Here is a 17,919-nt window from a genome sequence, read left to right on the forward strand (position 1 = left end):
AGTAGACAATCCACTGTCTGACAAGCTGTATTTATTCTGTCAGACAGTATTTTGTTTACGCCTTGTTTCCAGTCGGACAGGTAAAGGGACGGAAACTAAACAGCCACGTAGTAAAAGGCGAAGCTCGCAAAAAGGTGAACATTTTATGTCTTTTGTTACATTTACAGAAATTGTCATGTTATAATTTACATAGGGGCTTTGTAACGTGCTTATGCGACAGTGAGTAATTCGTTGAATTATTTAGAATATTTCAGATATCACTTACGAACCGACGCTGCCGATTCTGGCTAGCGATTTAGCAAATTTAGCTTGACAGATCTCGTCGTAAACATATCTAGCTAGCTGTTTCGTTAGCATCGTGAGCTTCATTTATTCATCTACTATTTAGTCTGTCACCCTAGTCGTTAGCAGGTGCAGTTGAACTAAACCCCGTCCGCACATTAAGGGCAATATACCAGCCTTAGAATTTACGTTTATCAATGACTGTCTTGTTTTCTTGTGTCCCCTGAACCGCGAACTGGTGAGTCCAGCAAGACGATGTGAAACGGTGCGGAACAGAGGCTACCAGAGTAACCCAGCTCCTGTCAGATAGCGAGCATGAATCTAGCAACTCAGCTCTGAAGTCAAAAGTTATCATTGAAAGTGACAGATAAAAGTACGATGATAATATTACTTGAAGCATGCACGGATTTTGAGTAATACCGCTGTCACCGCAGCAGAGTCTTAAAATACAAAAGTGCAAATTCAGCCTTGCCTGTCGACAGATGTACAAAATTTGTCAGTCTGGTTTATATGCTGCAGTATTGTGTGTGCAAAATCGGGAAACATATCATTGTATCTCAAACTGATATTCCCCAAGTATGACAGTGGAGAGGCGTACATTTAAACGCCTGTTAGCTGGTTGATAAGGCGTGTGTCTGATCGGCAAATTATACATATACGTACAAAGATTTAATTAAATATTTTCAGATTGAAATTTAGCCATATTGGTTTACAGAGCTGATCTTACAGTTTCTCTGTGTTAAAGTAAAGGAAATCATTGTTAGTTGCTAGTTAGTCTATATTTAACTGGACACAATCTACTTAACTACCAAGCTAGCTTGTTAGCCCTTGACTCAAGCTGTTTAAATGAAAGCACGTTGTGTTATTACGTAACATTATTACTGTTTAAATCGGATCACTTGTGAGGAGCCACACCTTCTTTTGTGATCTATATTGATCCTTACTATGTGTTAAATTAGGCAAGATTTTAAGCAAAGTGTTTTGTCTCTTCATTGCTGCCTGTGTTCAGAAGTGTTCCTGGACGCTGTCATGCTCCCAGCTGGCCTGCCTCCCAAGAAGATGGTTTTGTGAGACGTTCTTTCCAAAGAGGCACCAGCAGTACTGTGACTGTTCAGTTTCTTAATGGAAATGGAAACTCATCAGTCAGAAGCAGCTCAAATGGAAGCCAATGCTTGTCAAGATGACCGTGTTATGAAATCCAAAGAGGCTGAAGCCCATACTGTGGAAGGGACAAAAGGGAGTATTTGCAATGGTGAGTCCTGATTCTGTCTCAGTGACATACAGTTAAGTTACATATACAGTGGTATGTGCTCCTGTTATGTCTTAATGTAACATCACCCATCTCACTATCAGTGAGTGACAAAAGCAACCAAAGGTGGGAGATATGAATAGGTAGAGCTGTGATACTTGGAGAAGAAAAACAATGATTACCTTTAAAAGATAAAAGTAATCTGTATTTGCAATAATTTATATTCCGATAGAGAGTTACCAGATGCGCACGGGTGACGACGGGTGTCAGATTAAAGGCAAAGTCAACATAATGCGTCTTTGTAAAATTCTGGGCCACCATGTGCCACCAGGACAGCTTCAGTGCTCCTCTGCATTGATTCTGCAAGTCTCTGGATTCTACTGGAGGGGATTAACACCATTCCTCTAAGATATATTCCCTCATTTGGTGTTTTGATGATGATGGTGGGGAGCTTCAGTCCAAAATCTCACGTAGGTGTTCAGTTAGTTTGAGATCTGATGGCTGCGAAGACCATAGCATATGATTCATGGCATTTTCATGCTCCTCAAACCCTTCATGGGGATGGGGGTAATGTCATCCTGCAAGAGACCAATCACATCAGGGTAGAAATGTTTCTTTACAGGATAAAGATGATCATTCAGGACAACCTTTTATTGATTTGCAGTGACTTTTTCTTCAAGGGGACAAGTGGACCTTAAAAATGCCAGCAAAATGTCCACCACAGCATAACAGAGTCAACAAATCCCCTTAATGTAAGGGTCACGCATTCAGGCCTGTACTGTTCTCTTGGTGTATGCCACACATGCAGTCGCCCACTTGTGGAGAGTATGGTGAGCAGTCTTTGTGACTGAAGTTCCTGCCATCTGTGCAACAACAATGAACAAACAATGAAAGTCATTTGGACCTTTTCCTCTCACCATTTTGAGATAAAATCAGAGTCCACTGAACCTGCTCAGCATTTGTACACATGCTACAGAGCAGGATTAGCAGGATTGGATGTTAATTGCTTAGTTGTTCCACGTAGTGCAGATGTGTGGGGAGGTTGGTAAAAAAAAATATTTCATTTTTATTACAAATTTGAGTAAAAGAGACCATGTGCTTGGTTAGGTACTGTGATGATACACAACCCTTTTCGTAGTATTGCTTTATTTTCACTTTCATTTTAGCACTGCAGCAGCGTGACCTCCACATATTTGCATAGCCAAGAAATCATTTTGCTTTGGACCTATTTTGAATACACAGCCACTAGTATCACTGTCTTCATGATGTGCTGTACTTGTTTCCAAATCTGCTCTCTGATCTGTAAAGTTCTTTACACTTGTATCCTGCCATGCACGGCCTGTTTTGGTGGCTAGTACAAGGCCTGAGGTCTTTCACTGCTACATGTTACACATCTCTTTGAACTAAAGTGTTAAATAGCTGAACTTCTAATTAGTCATCATGAGGGGACAACTATGTTTATAGGCTACAGCACTTAAGCTTTGATTTTGATGTGTCATTTGGTGACGTTTCCCTTTTAGTAGCGCACAGCCTTCATTTTTTTGATTCTGTCAATTCAAGTTGTCCGATTTCACATCTTAACCATTTCTGTATAACATTAAATGGTAAAAGTTAAAAAACGGTTATTCAGTGCCTTTTAAATGTGGTTGCTTTGCAAGATGAGCTTGGTAATTGTGCTCCTTGATACAAGAGCAGGTGCAGCTAAAGAGATGCTTCAGTTGCCTAGTGCTGCATGAATGTACCTTTTTCCACTAATGCAATTGTAGCTTGACAAAGTTGTCCAGCCAGTTTGCCAAGAGAATCAAATCCACTCAGACTCGTTCTTGAGAACTTATCATGACTAATTGTCACATTCCTCAGGGCTTATCCTCCCCCCTCTCTTTCAGGTCCTGTTAGTTCAGATGTGATGCCAAATGGAGACGGACTGGCAGAGGGCTTCAGTGCTGCAGGGGACACTCGTATAAATGGGTCCCTGCCTCCGACAGCTCCTCCGCAGAGCACCAGCTCCCCAGTCAACTCCCAGACCCAAGAGCCCTCCCCAGGTGTGGCTGCTTATCCACCCATGATGCTAGAGAAGTCTGAGGGGGCTAGTGCTGAGGTCACGGTTCACAAGGGTGATGCATTGCAGTCGCTCAGACTCAGTATGCCTATGCAGGAGACTGAATTGTGTAAGCATAAACTTATTTGGAGTGAATGCCCCCTCTGTACCCCCCTGTATTTTAAACCTCATTTTGCTGTGGGATGTTTTGCTTTTTTGGCTCTTGTGCCCATCCTTGTTTTAACTCCCTTGTCTGTGTATTATCTGAACAGATGGATTGGGTGGGAATTTCTTTTAGTTGTTTGAGTCTACCTTCTTTGTGCAACTCTCATAGGCATTTAATTGCTTGAATAGAATTTGGTGTGGGTGCTTCATTCGGAACACTGTTTGGACTAATGCCTGCATTTTGGAGCTAATCTCCCTGTTATGTGTTGGTTTTGGTGGCATTTTAAAGGAATCATTGCAATGTTCACAATTTGAAGCGTAATATTTTTAGGATTCTGGTGATTTTCTTTGGCTTCACATTATGATTCACTCATACAAATAGCACCACATGAAGAATCCTTTAGTGTCTCCTCTGGCGCATGAACATGACTAATCCAGTGTACATGTTTAGTGCGTTTATAGAAGTCTTAATTTGCCTCATTGCAATATTGGAAATACTAGCTGCATAGCTGTTGCTATCATGACTGTTTTATTTTGCATGTGCATGAACTAACAACCAAACAGACAGTGATACAGGGTAGTGCACCCTTTAAATAAGTGCGTGAAACATCTGCTGCAACGCTGATTTTGCCTGTAATTTATATAATAAAATTTGCTGTAGCTTTCATTTAAATTGGTGAATGTTACAAGTGCATTGTGACTTTCTAGTCTCTGGTGTGTGCAGAAGCTCATTTACAGCCCAGAGATTTACATAAGTCCAATTTAAATGATTTGTTTACCATTGCTATTTGAGGACAGGTTTCCAAGCAGCTTCACTTTTTTACCATACACAGCCAACCTCACACAAGCATTTACACCAAAGCTATGCCTGACCAATGAGGGAACGTAAGACTTACTGCCAGGATTTCCCTTTTGCAGTCATAGAAAACTGTGTCTTGTGTACATAAATTGCTGTGGTGCACTCGTGCGGTATGCGATGATGTGATGAATATTCAGTTTCTTTAGCCTAACATATTTTCCCTTCAGCCAACCAGAAGCCATCGCTGGAGATGGAGAATGAGGAGAAGATTCGCCTGGAGGCTCGCCGGCGCCTGGAGGAGCAACTCAAACAATACAGAGTGCAAAGACATAAGGAGAGGGTGAGTGAGTGCAGCTGCTGTCAGGTTAAAGATAGCTCTAAATTTTAAGTAACCTTTGTCATCGTTTGAGCCAGATTTTTGCCTCCTCATTTTTCACCCATCTGTCTGTCTGTTAGAGATATGTCTCCAAAAGTAATAAACAGATTTGGAAGAAATTTGGTAGACATATCCTTGATTTATCACCCAGTTCATTAGCTGATGAGGGGTTTTAAAGTTGGGATTTCTGCCATCAGGTAAGACTGTTGTTCCTGTGGGCATTCAAGTGAAATCTGTTGCTAAACATACTATTTTCTTGGAAAATGTGACCCAGAAGACTGACTGTTAGCCACAGCTTTTGAGTTTGAAGAAACAGTCTGCATTGGTGCAGGTTCTCTACACTGATCCGCCACATGTATTTGTTCTATTGATTCTGTCTTTGCCTTATTTGTTTAGTTATACTGTAGAGGCATCAGCCTGGACAACCTTGACTTAGATTTTGTCATCATCGCAGTACCTATGATTATGTCTTTCTGTCTGTTTTCTAGTCTCACCGCACAACTGCCAAGAACAGGCCATTCAGCACCCTGGATCCAGAGCTCATGCTGCATCCTGAGGCTCTGCCCCGGGCCAGCACCGTCGCCATGACCAAGGAGTACTCCTTCCTGAGGACCAGTGTCCCACGTGGTCCCAAACTGGGTAGCTTGGGAATTCCCCCTTCCAAGGAGAAGAAGTCCAAGTCGCCTCGCCCCAGCAAGATCCACTCCTTGGCTGACTACAAGTCTCCCGAGAATGATGGTGGAGGAGGAGGTGGAGTAAGGACAGCAGATAACACAGTGAGCCCCCGCCAGTCCACCATTAGCTCGGTGTCCACACTGTCTGAGGTCAGTGTGATGTCAGAGGGCAGCATCTGTGAGACGGAGCCACAACCTGTCGGGGACAATGTCTCAGAAATTGACGGCAGTGAATCAGGAGTGAGGCCGGGAAACGACGGCAACGACAGCGACAGCTCATCTTACAGCAGTGTGTCTACCAGGAGGACATATGGCATCCTCTCCGCAGCAGTGGAAAGCCAGCAGGGGCCCTACACAGTGGAAGGGAGGGAGATTGCCCCTGAGGCCATGGGTCAGTTCCCTTCCCTGCAGGAGGTGCTGCAGGCAGCCAGCGAGGAGCAGCACCTGCTGGAGCTGGAGCAGGAGAGAGACGGGACAGCGGAGCCTCGGAGTCGAAGGGACAGTTTCTCCAGCAGGTATTTGTCAGCCTCAGATAGATAGATGAATGATTGATGAAAAACAAGCAAATCTTACAATGCATGCCTAAAACAATTATTTTGATAGTATAAATTATTGTTATTTTCTCTCAGTCAACTCATTGATTAATAAATTAATCATTACAGTGTTGTTTATTAACATTTACATTTGTTTTCAGTGTTTCTTTGGAGAGCTCAGTAATGGGCCATGATGAAATGCTCCAAGTGCTGAAAGAGAAAATGAGACTTGAGGGCCAGCTGGAGTCCTTGTCATCTGAGGCCAATCAGGTTATACAACATATTTATTTCTGTAATCATATTTTCTCTTTATTCTGGACAAAGCATTAACCCATTCGCATTTTTTACGTTAGTGAACAAAATAATACAGACATTTTGATAATATCTTTCGTCTCTAACAAATTGCATTCTCAGAAATGACCATGGAGTTTAATCTTGACAAATTGGTTGGTTTTTATTGTAATATTTCTTTTAATTTGTTCACCTGTTGTATAATCTGCATCCACATAAACTGTAATAAAAGGCATTGCTGATACTTAATAGTTTTTAACTGTGGTAATGGCAGGGCAAGGTCTGTTCATGAATTTGGTTCAGACTAAAATATGTCAATAATTTTCTTCTTAACTGCTTTTTCATGCACATAAAGCCTCCCACTTTAGTATGATAATAGGGCTGTCCATGTTTGCATAAATGCCACTTGCATTCAGTTAATTAGAATCATTTAACACCATAATAAATGTCTGTACAGTTATTTAATGCCAGGTCATGAATCACAGCATCCCAAAAGATTACATTTAGGTTTGGTGGCTGTTAATTTACCTGGGCAGGCTGCCCAGGTAATGACTGGAAACACTGAGAGTAGTTGGGTGTAAGTGCTGACCACACTTTGCTGTTCTCCAGGCTCTGAAGGAGAAGACAGAGCTTCAGGCCCAGCTGGCTACCGTGAATGCTCAGCTGCAGGCTAAGAAGGAGGAGGCTGAGGTCAGCCAGGAGAAACAGGCTGCCCTCACCACGGAGGTTGGCACACTGCGGCAGAACTGTAGCCAGCTAGAGAAGGCCATGGTGGAGCTCCAAGGAAGTCTGGAAAGCAAGAATGCCAGTCTTGCTTCTCTAAGCAATGACCTGAAGGTGGCTGAAGATCAGTACAACAGGCTGATGGGGAAGGTGGAGGAGATGCAAAACACTGTGACCTTGAGAGACAATGCAGGTGAGTGATGGAGACCCAGACAGCTGAGTGTAAGAACATATTGTCACCTTTGCCCCTGTTGTTTTAGTAAATGTTTTTGGTCTTTCACTTTTGCAGTTCAGGAGTTGCGTCAGCAGATGGGTGGTCTTCAGAGCCAGCTTCAACAGGTTCAGCTGGAACGCAGCACCTTGCAGAGCCGACTGAAGACCTCCCAGGCTGAGATTGACTCACTCCAGCAGGTCAGACAGTGGTACCAGCAGCAGTTAGCACTGGCCCAGGAGGCAAGAGTACGACTGCAAAGCGAAATGGCCAACATGCAGGTAAGGTTGATGCTGATGCGTTTGGTTTTGCCATCATGCCTTACATTAGACAGACAAAAGTTTACATGTGAAAGACCATACTTCCTAGGTGACATGTTTGGTCTTTCTTTCTTTTTCCAGGCTGGACAGATGACTCAGATTGGTGTTCTGGAACATCTGAAGCTGGAGAATGTGACACTGTCTCACCAGCTCACTGAGACCCAACACCGCTCCATCAAAGAAAAAGAGCGTATTGCTGTTCAGCTGCAGAGTATTGAGGTATATTCTCCAACACCCCTTTCTGATCTTATGCCAATTATCAGGTTTGTGCAGTCTCTATATCTGCTCAGGAAATAAGCCGTACATGAAAGTCATTATTCAGCCCAGGACTTTATATATGTATATAAAACCAAGCTTTTTAAATTGTCAGGTGTTGTTTTAACATTGTGTAGTAGATATTTGTTTTCATCTGGTATTATTTTTTTTTAAATTGAGCCCAAACCTTTTACTGTCTCTGATGTAGGCTGACATGCTGACCCAGGAAGCTGCTTACAAGCAGATCCATGATGCAAAAACCATGGTGGAAGACGACCTGCAGCACAAGCTGGAGGAGTTTGAGGAAGAGCGAGAGCGCTTAATGAAACTGGCCAACACAGCCAGCAACCTGGAGAGGGAACTAGAACAGGTACTCATGTCAAATCTAACGTGACAGAAACAGTTTTTTCACCTTGAATGGTCAGAAAAGTTCTTTAATACTTTATTCTGCCTGTCACTCTCTGTCTCTCTCAGGTGAAGCTGACCCTTTCCCAGAAGGACATGCAGCTGCAGTCACTCCAGAAAGAACATCTGGAGCTGATGCGCCAGCTGACCACCACTCAGGAGAACCTGCACACCAAAGAGCAGTCCATCAACCAGCTAGAGGCCCGCTACCTGGAGTTGGAGGCCCAATTGGCTGAGTTGCAGACAGAGAGCAACACCAAGGACGACAACATCCAGTACCTCCAGAACGAGAAGATTGTCCTGGAGGTAGCGCTGCAAGCAGCTCGGGCTGACAAGAGTCAACTTGACGAGGGTGCTGAGCGGCTCGGAGAGGATGTTCTCGTGGCCTCAGACGTCTTAGATCAGCTCAGACAGGAAGTCCAAGTCAAAGCCAATCAGGTATGAGACAGGAGGGAGGTGAAAAAATGAAAACATTGCAGAAACTAAACGTTCGTGCTTGGAGAAATAATCATATGCATGACTGAACCATCACCAGTACCTGTACAGCAAATATTGACATTTCTTTTTGGGCTTGAACAACATAATATTCCCCAGCTACTTCTCTGTTAGCACCTTGAGTTAGGCATGTTATGGTTAGATACTTTCTCAGCCATGGCTTTAAAGAATTGTAGAAAATGCAGAACTGTGAGTGACTTGGTCAGAGATCGATTTGCACTTGCACAAGCCTTGTTTTTGTATTCATGGATGAATGTGTATGTATGTGTATGTTGACTGAAATCCAGTAATTTATTAGGTAATTTCAGTGGTATGTTGTGTCAGATTTTATTTCCCTTGGGATTACCTCTCCACCGTTATGTAGTTAATAATGGGGGACTTTTTGCTTGGTTACAGATTGAAACTCTACAACAAGAAAATAGCACCCTGAAGAAACAAGTTCAGAAATTTAAGGAGCAGTTCCAACAACAGAAGGTAAGACATCTCCGCTGCTCCAATGTGAGATCATGTTCAGCTCTCTCTTACTGTGTAAACTTTGTAGATGCCAGACTTTACATTCATTTATAAAACACTTGTCAGAAGTCTCCCTTCTGGATAAGGCTGATGCTGTCGTGGGAGGATGTATTGTAGAACCAGATGGCTGTCATCTCCTTCGACACGCCTTAGTGTATTGAGCAATAGAGGACGCTGCTCATTTTGCATTGACAGGCTGTCATAAAGAGGGTGAAGTTAATTGACAGAATGACAGAAAAGTGAATTGTGTTTTATGTCGTACTAGGCTGGAGTTTTTATAGACCGTCTTCAGACTCATGCAACATTCATCTTTGATTGAATTCAGAATGCTATCAGAAATCCGTGAAAAAAAAATTGCTCTACCTCTGGTGCTAAAGAAGAACAAGCTAATATGTCTCTTCACTGCATCTAAAATACGTTCATAAATGACAAATCAGTGATGAGTCAAGGTTTGTAGCTGGACTCCTTTTTTGTCGTGATCTTCATTATTATCAGCATTTTTTATGGCACACTTGTGCAGCTGTACCTTCATTAAAAAATGTGAATAAGTTTGAATATACTTAAAAGCACGAAGACTCGAAATGAACAATAAAACAAACTGCATCACAGCTTTCCTTTAATGGCTTCCTGTAATATTTTGTAAAATGTCGTACTGTGTATAATATGTATGTTCCTCTTAAGAGCAAGCACAAGGCTATTTGGGCTGAAAAAGAAAACATACAACTTTTTATGTAGAGGCTGTCTTTGTTCAGGGACACACATCTCAGTCAAGCCTAGAGATGATGCAGTGTGGGATTCAAGTCCTGTCACAGCGCTCTCTCCTGCAGTTTGTCTCCAATATGCTGTGAAATGTCATTTTGCCTTCCCGCCTCAGTTGAGAAAAATATGAGCGAGCCTGCTCACACTCCCAGAAAGGAGAAAATGCTCACTTCATTCGTGTTTTATTTTATGTAAACCTTGTCAGACACACAATGTCACTGACTTCACAGGTGATGGTGGAAGCATACCGCCGGGACGCCAGCTCCAAAGACCAGTTGATCAGCGAGCTCAAGTCCACCAAAAAGCGTCTGTTGGCGGAGGTGAAGGACTTGAAGCAGGAGCTGCTGGGTGTTCAGGGTGAGAAACAGAAGGCAGAGCTGGAGCAGGCCCGGCTGCAGAAGGAGGTGGTGAGAGTCCAGGAGCAGATGAGTAACATGGAAGCTCATCTGCAGGCCATTCAGAAAGAAAGGGATCAGCTAGAAACCCAGATTCAGGTAGTGTAATTTGATGTTCCTTACTGAATTTACAGTATGTAAAGTATTTAAAAAAATATAGCTGAAGAAAAAGAAATGTCAGCTATTTTTGTATTGTAATGTTAGGTTTTTGGTTTTCCCTCCCACCTCAGTCTCTACAGTTCGATCAGAGCCAGCTTGCAGCAGTGACACAAGAGAACGAAGGCCTTAGGAAGCAGGTGGAGCAAATGGAGGCTGAAGCCAAAAAGTGAGTCATGTGCTCATACTGACTAGGTCCAAGTAATGACTTGGACCATGATGCACATCTCTGTTGTCAAGTACTATTTATAAATACAAATACATGGGACATTGATTACACAATTCCTGATCTCCCCATAGAAACAAAAGCCAGTACATTTGGTTTGAAAACATCCATCCACATTATTACACTCTGTTTGTGTGTTTTTTATACCTGTAAAATAAAATGAAATATGATTTGTACATTCTTCACACCTACATCTTGCATTCATATGTATCTATATATGTATGGTCTGCTCTCTGCTGTGAACCTGATGTCTTTACGGACATTTTTAACTTAATTTCTTACATACATCGAATAGGGCCATTTCAGAGCAGAAGGTGCGCATGAAGCGGCTGGGGACAGATTTGACCAGTGCTCAGAAGGAGATGAAGGCCAAACACAAGGCTTATGAGAACGCTGTGGGCATCCTGAGCAGGAGGCTCCAGGAGGCCCTGACGGACAAGGAAGCGGCCGAAGCAGAGCTGGTCAAACTCAAGGCCCAGGTGTCGGATGGGGGAAACAGCCAGGCCTTACAGGTACTGTGTAAACCTGCGAGACTGTTGCAGGTCTCTGATATATTCATAGTTCCATAGCCAAGTGTCGATACCACAACATGTCTTTAAACACTGATAAATAGAACAGGATAGCCATCAGTCTACATCTGTCCTTCAACATAAGGACACTTGTCATTTTGAGAATAATCCTGGATAACTGCTCCTGTTTGGTATCTGAAATATAGTGAAATACATTGTGTTTTTATTTGTCATCCAGGAGAAGATTAAGACTCTGCAAGCTGAGCTGGAGGCTGTGACCAACAGCAAGACTATGCTAGAGAAGGAGCTGCAGGAAGTGATCACGCTCACCTCCACAGAGCTGGAGGAGTACCAGGAGAAGGTCCTGGAGCTTGAAGATGAGGTGAATTATGATATTTGCATCAGTTTGTGTTTATGCTGTTCAAGTTTTTGGAACACAAAACTGCTCTTTATGTCTAACGGGGAAAATATTCCTGGTTTTTCCTGGTTTATAAGACGTATCACAACCATGTATGGGCTGTGTGTTTACATTTCTGGAATCACTCAGTTCATGGTTGTTATTTTGTATTAATGACATGAATTGATTTCACAGCTTCAAGAGTCACGATGCTTCAAGAAGCGGATCAGAAAGTTAGAAGATGCCAACAAGAAGCTAGCACTTGAGCTGGAGCACGAAAAGGGGAAATTGGCTGGACTGGCACAGTCCCACAATGCACTGCGAGAACATGCCAACATTTTGGAGTCTGCCCTAGCTAAGAGAGAAGCAGATCTTGTCCAACTCAACTTACAGGTAAAAAATTGTTCTGTTTGCATCTTGTAATGTTGTTACAGAAAAAAAAATCATTGAGAAATAATGTATTGAATTTAATTTTTTCACCAGAATATTGTTTTCATGTTTTCGCTTTTTTTTTTTTTTTTTTAAGGTTCAAGCTGTTCTAAAGCGTAAAGAGGAGGAGGACCAGCAAATGAAGCAGGTGGTACAAACTCTACAGCTTGCCTTGGAGAAAGAGAAAACCAAAGTCAAGGACCTGAAGGAACAGGTAGGAGCTCTATGATGCACATCAGGATGCAGCATTTTCTCTTTGTCTTTGAGCTGAAATTGATACTGCTCATCATTTTGCCTTTCAAATGATACCAATGAGTCTATAATTTAAATATATTTCAATATTTATTTTGAAATATTTGCTTTGCACAAGGCACAGTAAGATGCTTTTTGGAAACAGAAATGTCAGAAAGCTGAATTGTGCATGCATCTATATTAGGTCAATAGCTTTCATCTTTTTGTCAGCTGCTTTAGGTCTGGAGTGTTTTGCCCCCCTGGGGTCTTTTGGGTTGTAATAATGTGATATGTCCTTTAGGTGGCAGCAGCAAAGGCTGAAGCAGCTCACAATAGGCGGCACTACAGGGCGGCCATGCTGGAGCTGTCAGAGATCAAGAAGGACCTGCAGGCCAAAGAGGACTTGGTCAAAGCTCTGCAGAGTGAAGCACACAAACTACAGTACATACATTTGTCTGATAAAAGAATACAGTGACTTTTGGAAAATAACTTTTTTTTAATCTAATATGATGTTGCTAAATCTGTAGTTTTTGTACATCTTAGCCGCTATTTAAAAGAGAATATGCTACCCTCTACAGGGCTCAGGACGAGCAGCACGCTCAGGAGGTTTCCAGGTTCCAAGAGGAGCTGGCTGAGGCTCACTCACAGCTCCAGATCCTCCAGAAACAACTGGACGACGAACTGGCCAAGCAACCTCTCACTCATCAAGAGGTAGGGATTCTGAACCAAGGTCACACTGATGACGACCTTTATGTAAACATCACAATCGTGAGAAGCGATGGTCATCCACCTCTAGTATGATTGACATGATGGAGTTTGTTTTATTATTGTATTTCTTATAATTAATATTGATTAGCCTGAATTGATTCTAATCCAGATTTTGACCATGCAGCCTTTTATCATTGCCATGGGTTTCATGAGGAGTTTTAGGGTCCCAGTTTTCTAAAATTTGCTTCAGCCTTAGCTTGACCCATCATTTGTTATTGGAGAACAACTGATGGCTAACACTGACTGTTCGTTCAGGTCGAAGACCTGAAGTGGGAGGTGGAGCAGAGGCAGAGGGAGATTGAAGCTCAGAAGCAGCAGGTGGAGATGATGGAGCAGTGCCATCACAGGGAGCTGGACAACCTACAGGCAGCTCTGCAGGCAAGTATTCACTTCAGTATGGACACAAAGTTGCCATTTAAAGCTAGCTACTTAACTAAATGCTAAAAAGATGCAAAATAAGTAAAATATTGTTTTATTTACAAATTACATTTACTAATGTAAACGGGTACAGTCTAGAGAGAAAGAAAAGAACGAGGTGAGCACTGTAGTAACTTCTGTACAGTATTTATATGAATACCACCATCTGCCCCATTTTCAAAATTGTTTATAACTAACAAAATTTTATGTCGGACTCAGAACATCAAGGTGGAGTTGGATTCGGTGCAGGAGGAGCTGAGCAGCACCAGGAAAGACAAGTTCATGCTGCAGGCCAAAGTGGGTGAGCTGAGGAATAGCATGAAGACGGTCCTGCTGCAGAACCAGCAACTCAAACAGGACCTCAAACAGAGCCGGCTAAGGAAGGTAACGCACCTCTTTCTGCTCTGTGAAAAGCTGTTGCGTCCCGGGATAGTTTTAGTGCTTTTTCCCAAGCTCTCTAGACATGACAGCTTTTTGAATTCTGGGTAAACCACTAAACTGCTAAAAAACACTAATTTGTACTACTAAGCTACTAAATAACTTAACATCATTTGAAAATCTCTGATGTTAAGTCGCTCCTTAACCATCTTGTCATGATGGCTTTCAGATAGTTTGAATATTGAATATTAGCAAAACTTTTTAGCTGTCATCAGACACAGTTCAAGAACTGAAGTAAAATGTGTTAGTATTTGTAGCATTTCACATGGACGGCAGTAACCACTTGCTGCTATGTTGTTACCCAGCTGGGGTACCCCTTAATATCTGCAGAATGAGTAATGCTCACAAAGCCAACGCCCTCTCTTTAGAGAGAATTCAAGGCCCAAGTTGTGAGTATGATGCCAAATAAGGAATGAGGATAAATGACTAAATACACCCCTCCAATGTTGTTGGGGCAGCAGCGCATGGAGTTAAAGAGTGATGGGAACCCATCTAACCCAGTGACGCCAGTTAAGATCCCAGACTGCCCAGTGCCAGCCTCCCTACTGGATGAGTTGCTGAAACCATCAACTTCTGTCAACAAGGAGCCCCTCAACAACCTGCACAACTGCCTACGGCAACTCAAGTAAGCCTATTTTTGTGACCGGATTAGACATCATCAACATACCTACTGAAGCTTTTTGCTGTGTAGTGCTGAGCAGTTATCCAAATGCCAGAATACATGTAATGTGTTTTTCTGTTTTTTTTTTTCTCAGGGAGGAGATGGACAGCCTCCAAAGGCAGATGGAGGAACACACAGTAACAGTACATGAGTCAGTGAGCTCATGGACAAATACAGAGGAGGGACTGGCTCAACTGGGGCTTCAAAACAGCATCTCCAAATCATCAACGCCGCTAAACAGCATGGTGGTAAAAAATAATAATGAAGCAGAACAGCAGCAATCATAACAGAAGAACTTTTCTCAGGCTAATAGAGGGAGAGTGGAGTTTTATCCACAAAGGCACTTTTTTAGCCCCATAATCCCTTTCACTTTTCTTAACAATTGCTGCCAACATTTGGCATTCTCCCATCGGCACAGAAGTGCTTTCGCAGAGTAATACTTTATATACCATAGCTTTATTCTTTCCTCTTTATTTGATGGTTGTTTATATTTTTGTTATGCTGTTGTCACATTTATTTATTTAGAGTTAAGGAATTACAACTTTTCATTTGACAGTCTCTGTCAGAGGATCCCACATCTTCAGTTTTATTAGCATAGATACAAATATGTTCTTGTTAAACTGATCTGTTGGGCCAGTTTTCTGCTGTTCAATCAGTAGTTTCACTCACTAAAAGGTATTAAGTCATCGTCCTCCTTATAATATTAGCTCAGTGGCTTTGATGCTGCTTAATGATGGCTGACATTATTTTAAAAAGTGTTTTTGGTGACAGAAACAACTCTGAGTTTCCACCAGACTGGCAATGAACTGTTCTTCCATTTTTTTGTGCCTGTGTACGAGTGAAGTCGCTCATCTGTGATTTAACTGACATGCTTACACTTCCACATGGTTTCTAAGCATCTAAGCAGCTTGTGATGAAAACATCATCACTCCTTTTCATGATGTTAAAAGTCAAATACAATTGTGGTCAGTTTTTTATTTTTTTTTTGGTAATGTATGGCCTCTTGTTAAAATGCAGTGTTTCTTATGTTTGATGTTACCATATGAACTTGGGTTCTTCTTAAACTCTAAAAATATTAATCTCATTTATGTATGGAGGTGGTTTGGCTAGCATGGACTGCAGTAATTCGCACGCAAAAAAGCCTTAAGCAATCTTTAATATGCTGTAAAGGACTAAGTTGGTTTGGATGAACGTATTTCTGCTGTGGGTGTGTGCAAGATCTAATATGTTGATGTGTGCAGATCCTTACTGAAGAATGGTTTTTTGTAAAATAAGTGGGTCACATCAACCGACATTGCACACTAGATGATCAAAACTGACAGAGACAAAGTTGTAAGATGAAGCAGAAGTGTTACTTCTAACAGCAGGTGCAATCAGATGTGTTTATTTTCTGTTGTTACATTTGGTACATACTGTATTTACAAAAAAAAGACTACCCCGAATCATATGGTATACTTGTTTTATGGCTGTTTCATGGGTAAGGGAATAAGTTAATTGTTTCCAGAGGTTAATATATAAATACACTTCCTTTTTTGTATGATTGTAAATTCATCATAATTGTTTAATAGTGTAAAGAAGTTAAAATACAAAGTATCAAATGCAAACCATAAGTCAAAGCTGATAGTAATTTTGGTACAGCCGCACTAAAGTTTTGGTGGGGAAGGTGTGGAATGGTATAGCTTTCTGCATGCAATTGTGCTGCAGCTGCTGTGCTGGTGCTTATTCTCACACTAAAAAGCAGTTTTTGAAACACCATTGTATGCTTATGAATTTCCAAAGGGAGAATAAATATTTTGAGGAGGATGCTATTAACAACAAAAAATATTGATATGCTGTGTTCTGAAAAAAAAAATCTTTTGGTCTGTATCTTCCAATCTACCTTTCACTGTAATATTGGGTAGTATGTAATAACATTTGCTGGGGCACCTGCGCTGTATGCATAAACCTTGCTGTATCTACTGTTCTTTTTTTTCCAGAGTGGAATCGATTCATTCCTGTTTTAACATTTGTGTTGGGAGATGTGATTGTATTTATCATAAAATTGCACTATACATCTGTCACCACTGCTTGTGCTCTGTCAGTGTGTGTTGTCTTAAGTGACTTCCAGGTTCTGTCTTATTTCCCCACGTTTAAGGTGTTGTTTTGTTCAGGCACTAGATTAGACGGAACCGGGTCCTTACTGTCTGCATTTTGAAACCGTCGCGGTGGGAAGACACCTAGCAACAGTAGCCGGGGAGAGAGAGGAGGAGGTGGGAATGGTTCTATTACAACGAGAATATTTTTAATTACAAGTGTACTACAGTTGACTGTGGTACATGTTTACAGTTATGTGCAGGGGCGGGCTGGGGTTGAAATTCAGCCCGGGAGCTTGGTTTGGAGAGGCCTTTTACCCAATCGCACAACGGATGTAAGTGGAACTGTGATTTTAACATGAATACTTTATTTGCAATATAAAAACAATTTAATGATATACATGATATACAGTAAGTAGAGTGTACTAAAGTAAGCTACATATGCTCACACATACTATGCATACTCAAACACTATGCTTATTTAAAAATTAAAACTACTGTGTGTGTGTGTGTGTGTGTGCGCGCGCGCCCACGGAGAACAGAGGCAAAAAGACTGGCAAAATTCTGTTCAATTTCTGCTTCATTTGGTAGCATGAAAACATGGAAAAGAACATGCTTTGTGTATTGCTTGCATGTGGTTTTGCTCAAAGAAAAGCAATTGTGTGTGGCTTCTTTCTTAATTTACCTGGCCTGTCTTTCTTGTTTCCTTTTGACAGTTTGATGACTGACTGAGCGGCTGAGCCAATCACATTTCAGTAGAAACAGGGATCATCTCAAATTGAGGGGGCCGTTCGTATCCCCCCTTAATATGCAAAATATTAGTTTCACCCAGTCCAGCAGTGCTAGCTCGACCCTGTGCGACCGCGACACACAGCAAGCGCTCGTACCTGAAGGTCAGTTCCTTACAAACTATAACACCACAGCACTTGAAATAATAATCTTTTATTGAGGTCATACTACATAAGAAATAAAGCCAAAAAAATCCGCCAAAACTCATCTTAAAAGTTAACGTTACAACTCTTTGAAATTACTATCTAAAATGATAAGAATTTTTTTCAAGAACTTATTATTGTCATATTAATGATAACAATAAAAATAACGATAATTATAACAACAATAATAATATATTAAA

The 17,919-nt window shown here is 41.6% G+C and overlaps 1 protein-coding gene across 3 annotated transcripts; it reads left to right on the forward strand.

The window, feature by feature from the left end:
- The first annotated feature begins 79 nt into the window (after window positions 1-79).
- On the forward strand, window positions 80-16,775 carry golga3 (golgin A3). Of its 3 annotated transcripts, none has more exons than XM_041042408.1 (24): window positions 80-134; window positions 1,292-1,534; window positions 3,418-3,699; window positions 4,761-4,873; window positions 5,398-6,098; window positions 6,278-6,386; window positions 7,017-7,323; window positions 7,420-7,622; window positions 7,743-7,880; window positions 8,125-8,286; window positions 8,391-8,759; window positions 9,213-9,290; window positions 10,319-10,582; window positions 10,714-10,808; window positions 11,161-11,377; window positions 11,613-11,756; window positions 11,967-12,164; window positions 12,298-12,414; window positions 12,733-12,872; window positions 13,010-13,142; window positions 13,455-13,577; window positions 13,836-14,000; window positions 14,513-14,679; window positions 14,810-16,775. In XM_041042408.1, exons 2-24 carry the CDS (start codon window positions 1,405-1,407, stop codon window positions 15,000-15,002), a joined length of 4,548 nt encoding a protein of 1,515 aa, XP_040898342.1. In that variant the 5' UTR covers window positions 80-134; window positions 1,292-1,404; the 3' UTR covers window positions 15,003-16,775. The 3 variants fall into 3 exon arrangements, with proteins under 3 accessions (XP_040898342.1, XP_040898343.1, XP_040898344.1); XM_041042409.1 differs by having other exon boundaries at window positions 14,516-14,679; XM_041042410.1 differs by having other exon boundaries at window positions 3,418-3,573.
- The last annotated feature ends 1,144 nt before the right edge of the window (window positions 16,776-17,919 follow it).

This window comes from Toxotes jaculatrix, chromosome 7 (assembly GCF_017976425.1).
Source record: "Toxotes jaculatrix isolate fToxJac2 chromosome 7, fToxJac2.pri, whole genome shotgun sequence".
Classification (NCBI taxonomy): Eukaryota; Metazoa; Chordata; class Actinopteri; family Toxotidae; genus Toxotes; species Toxotes jaculatrix.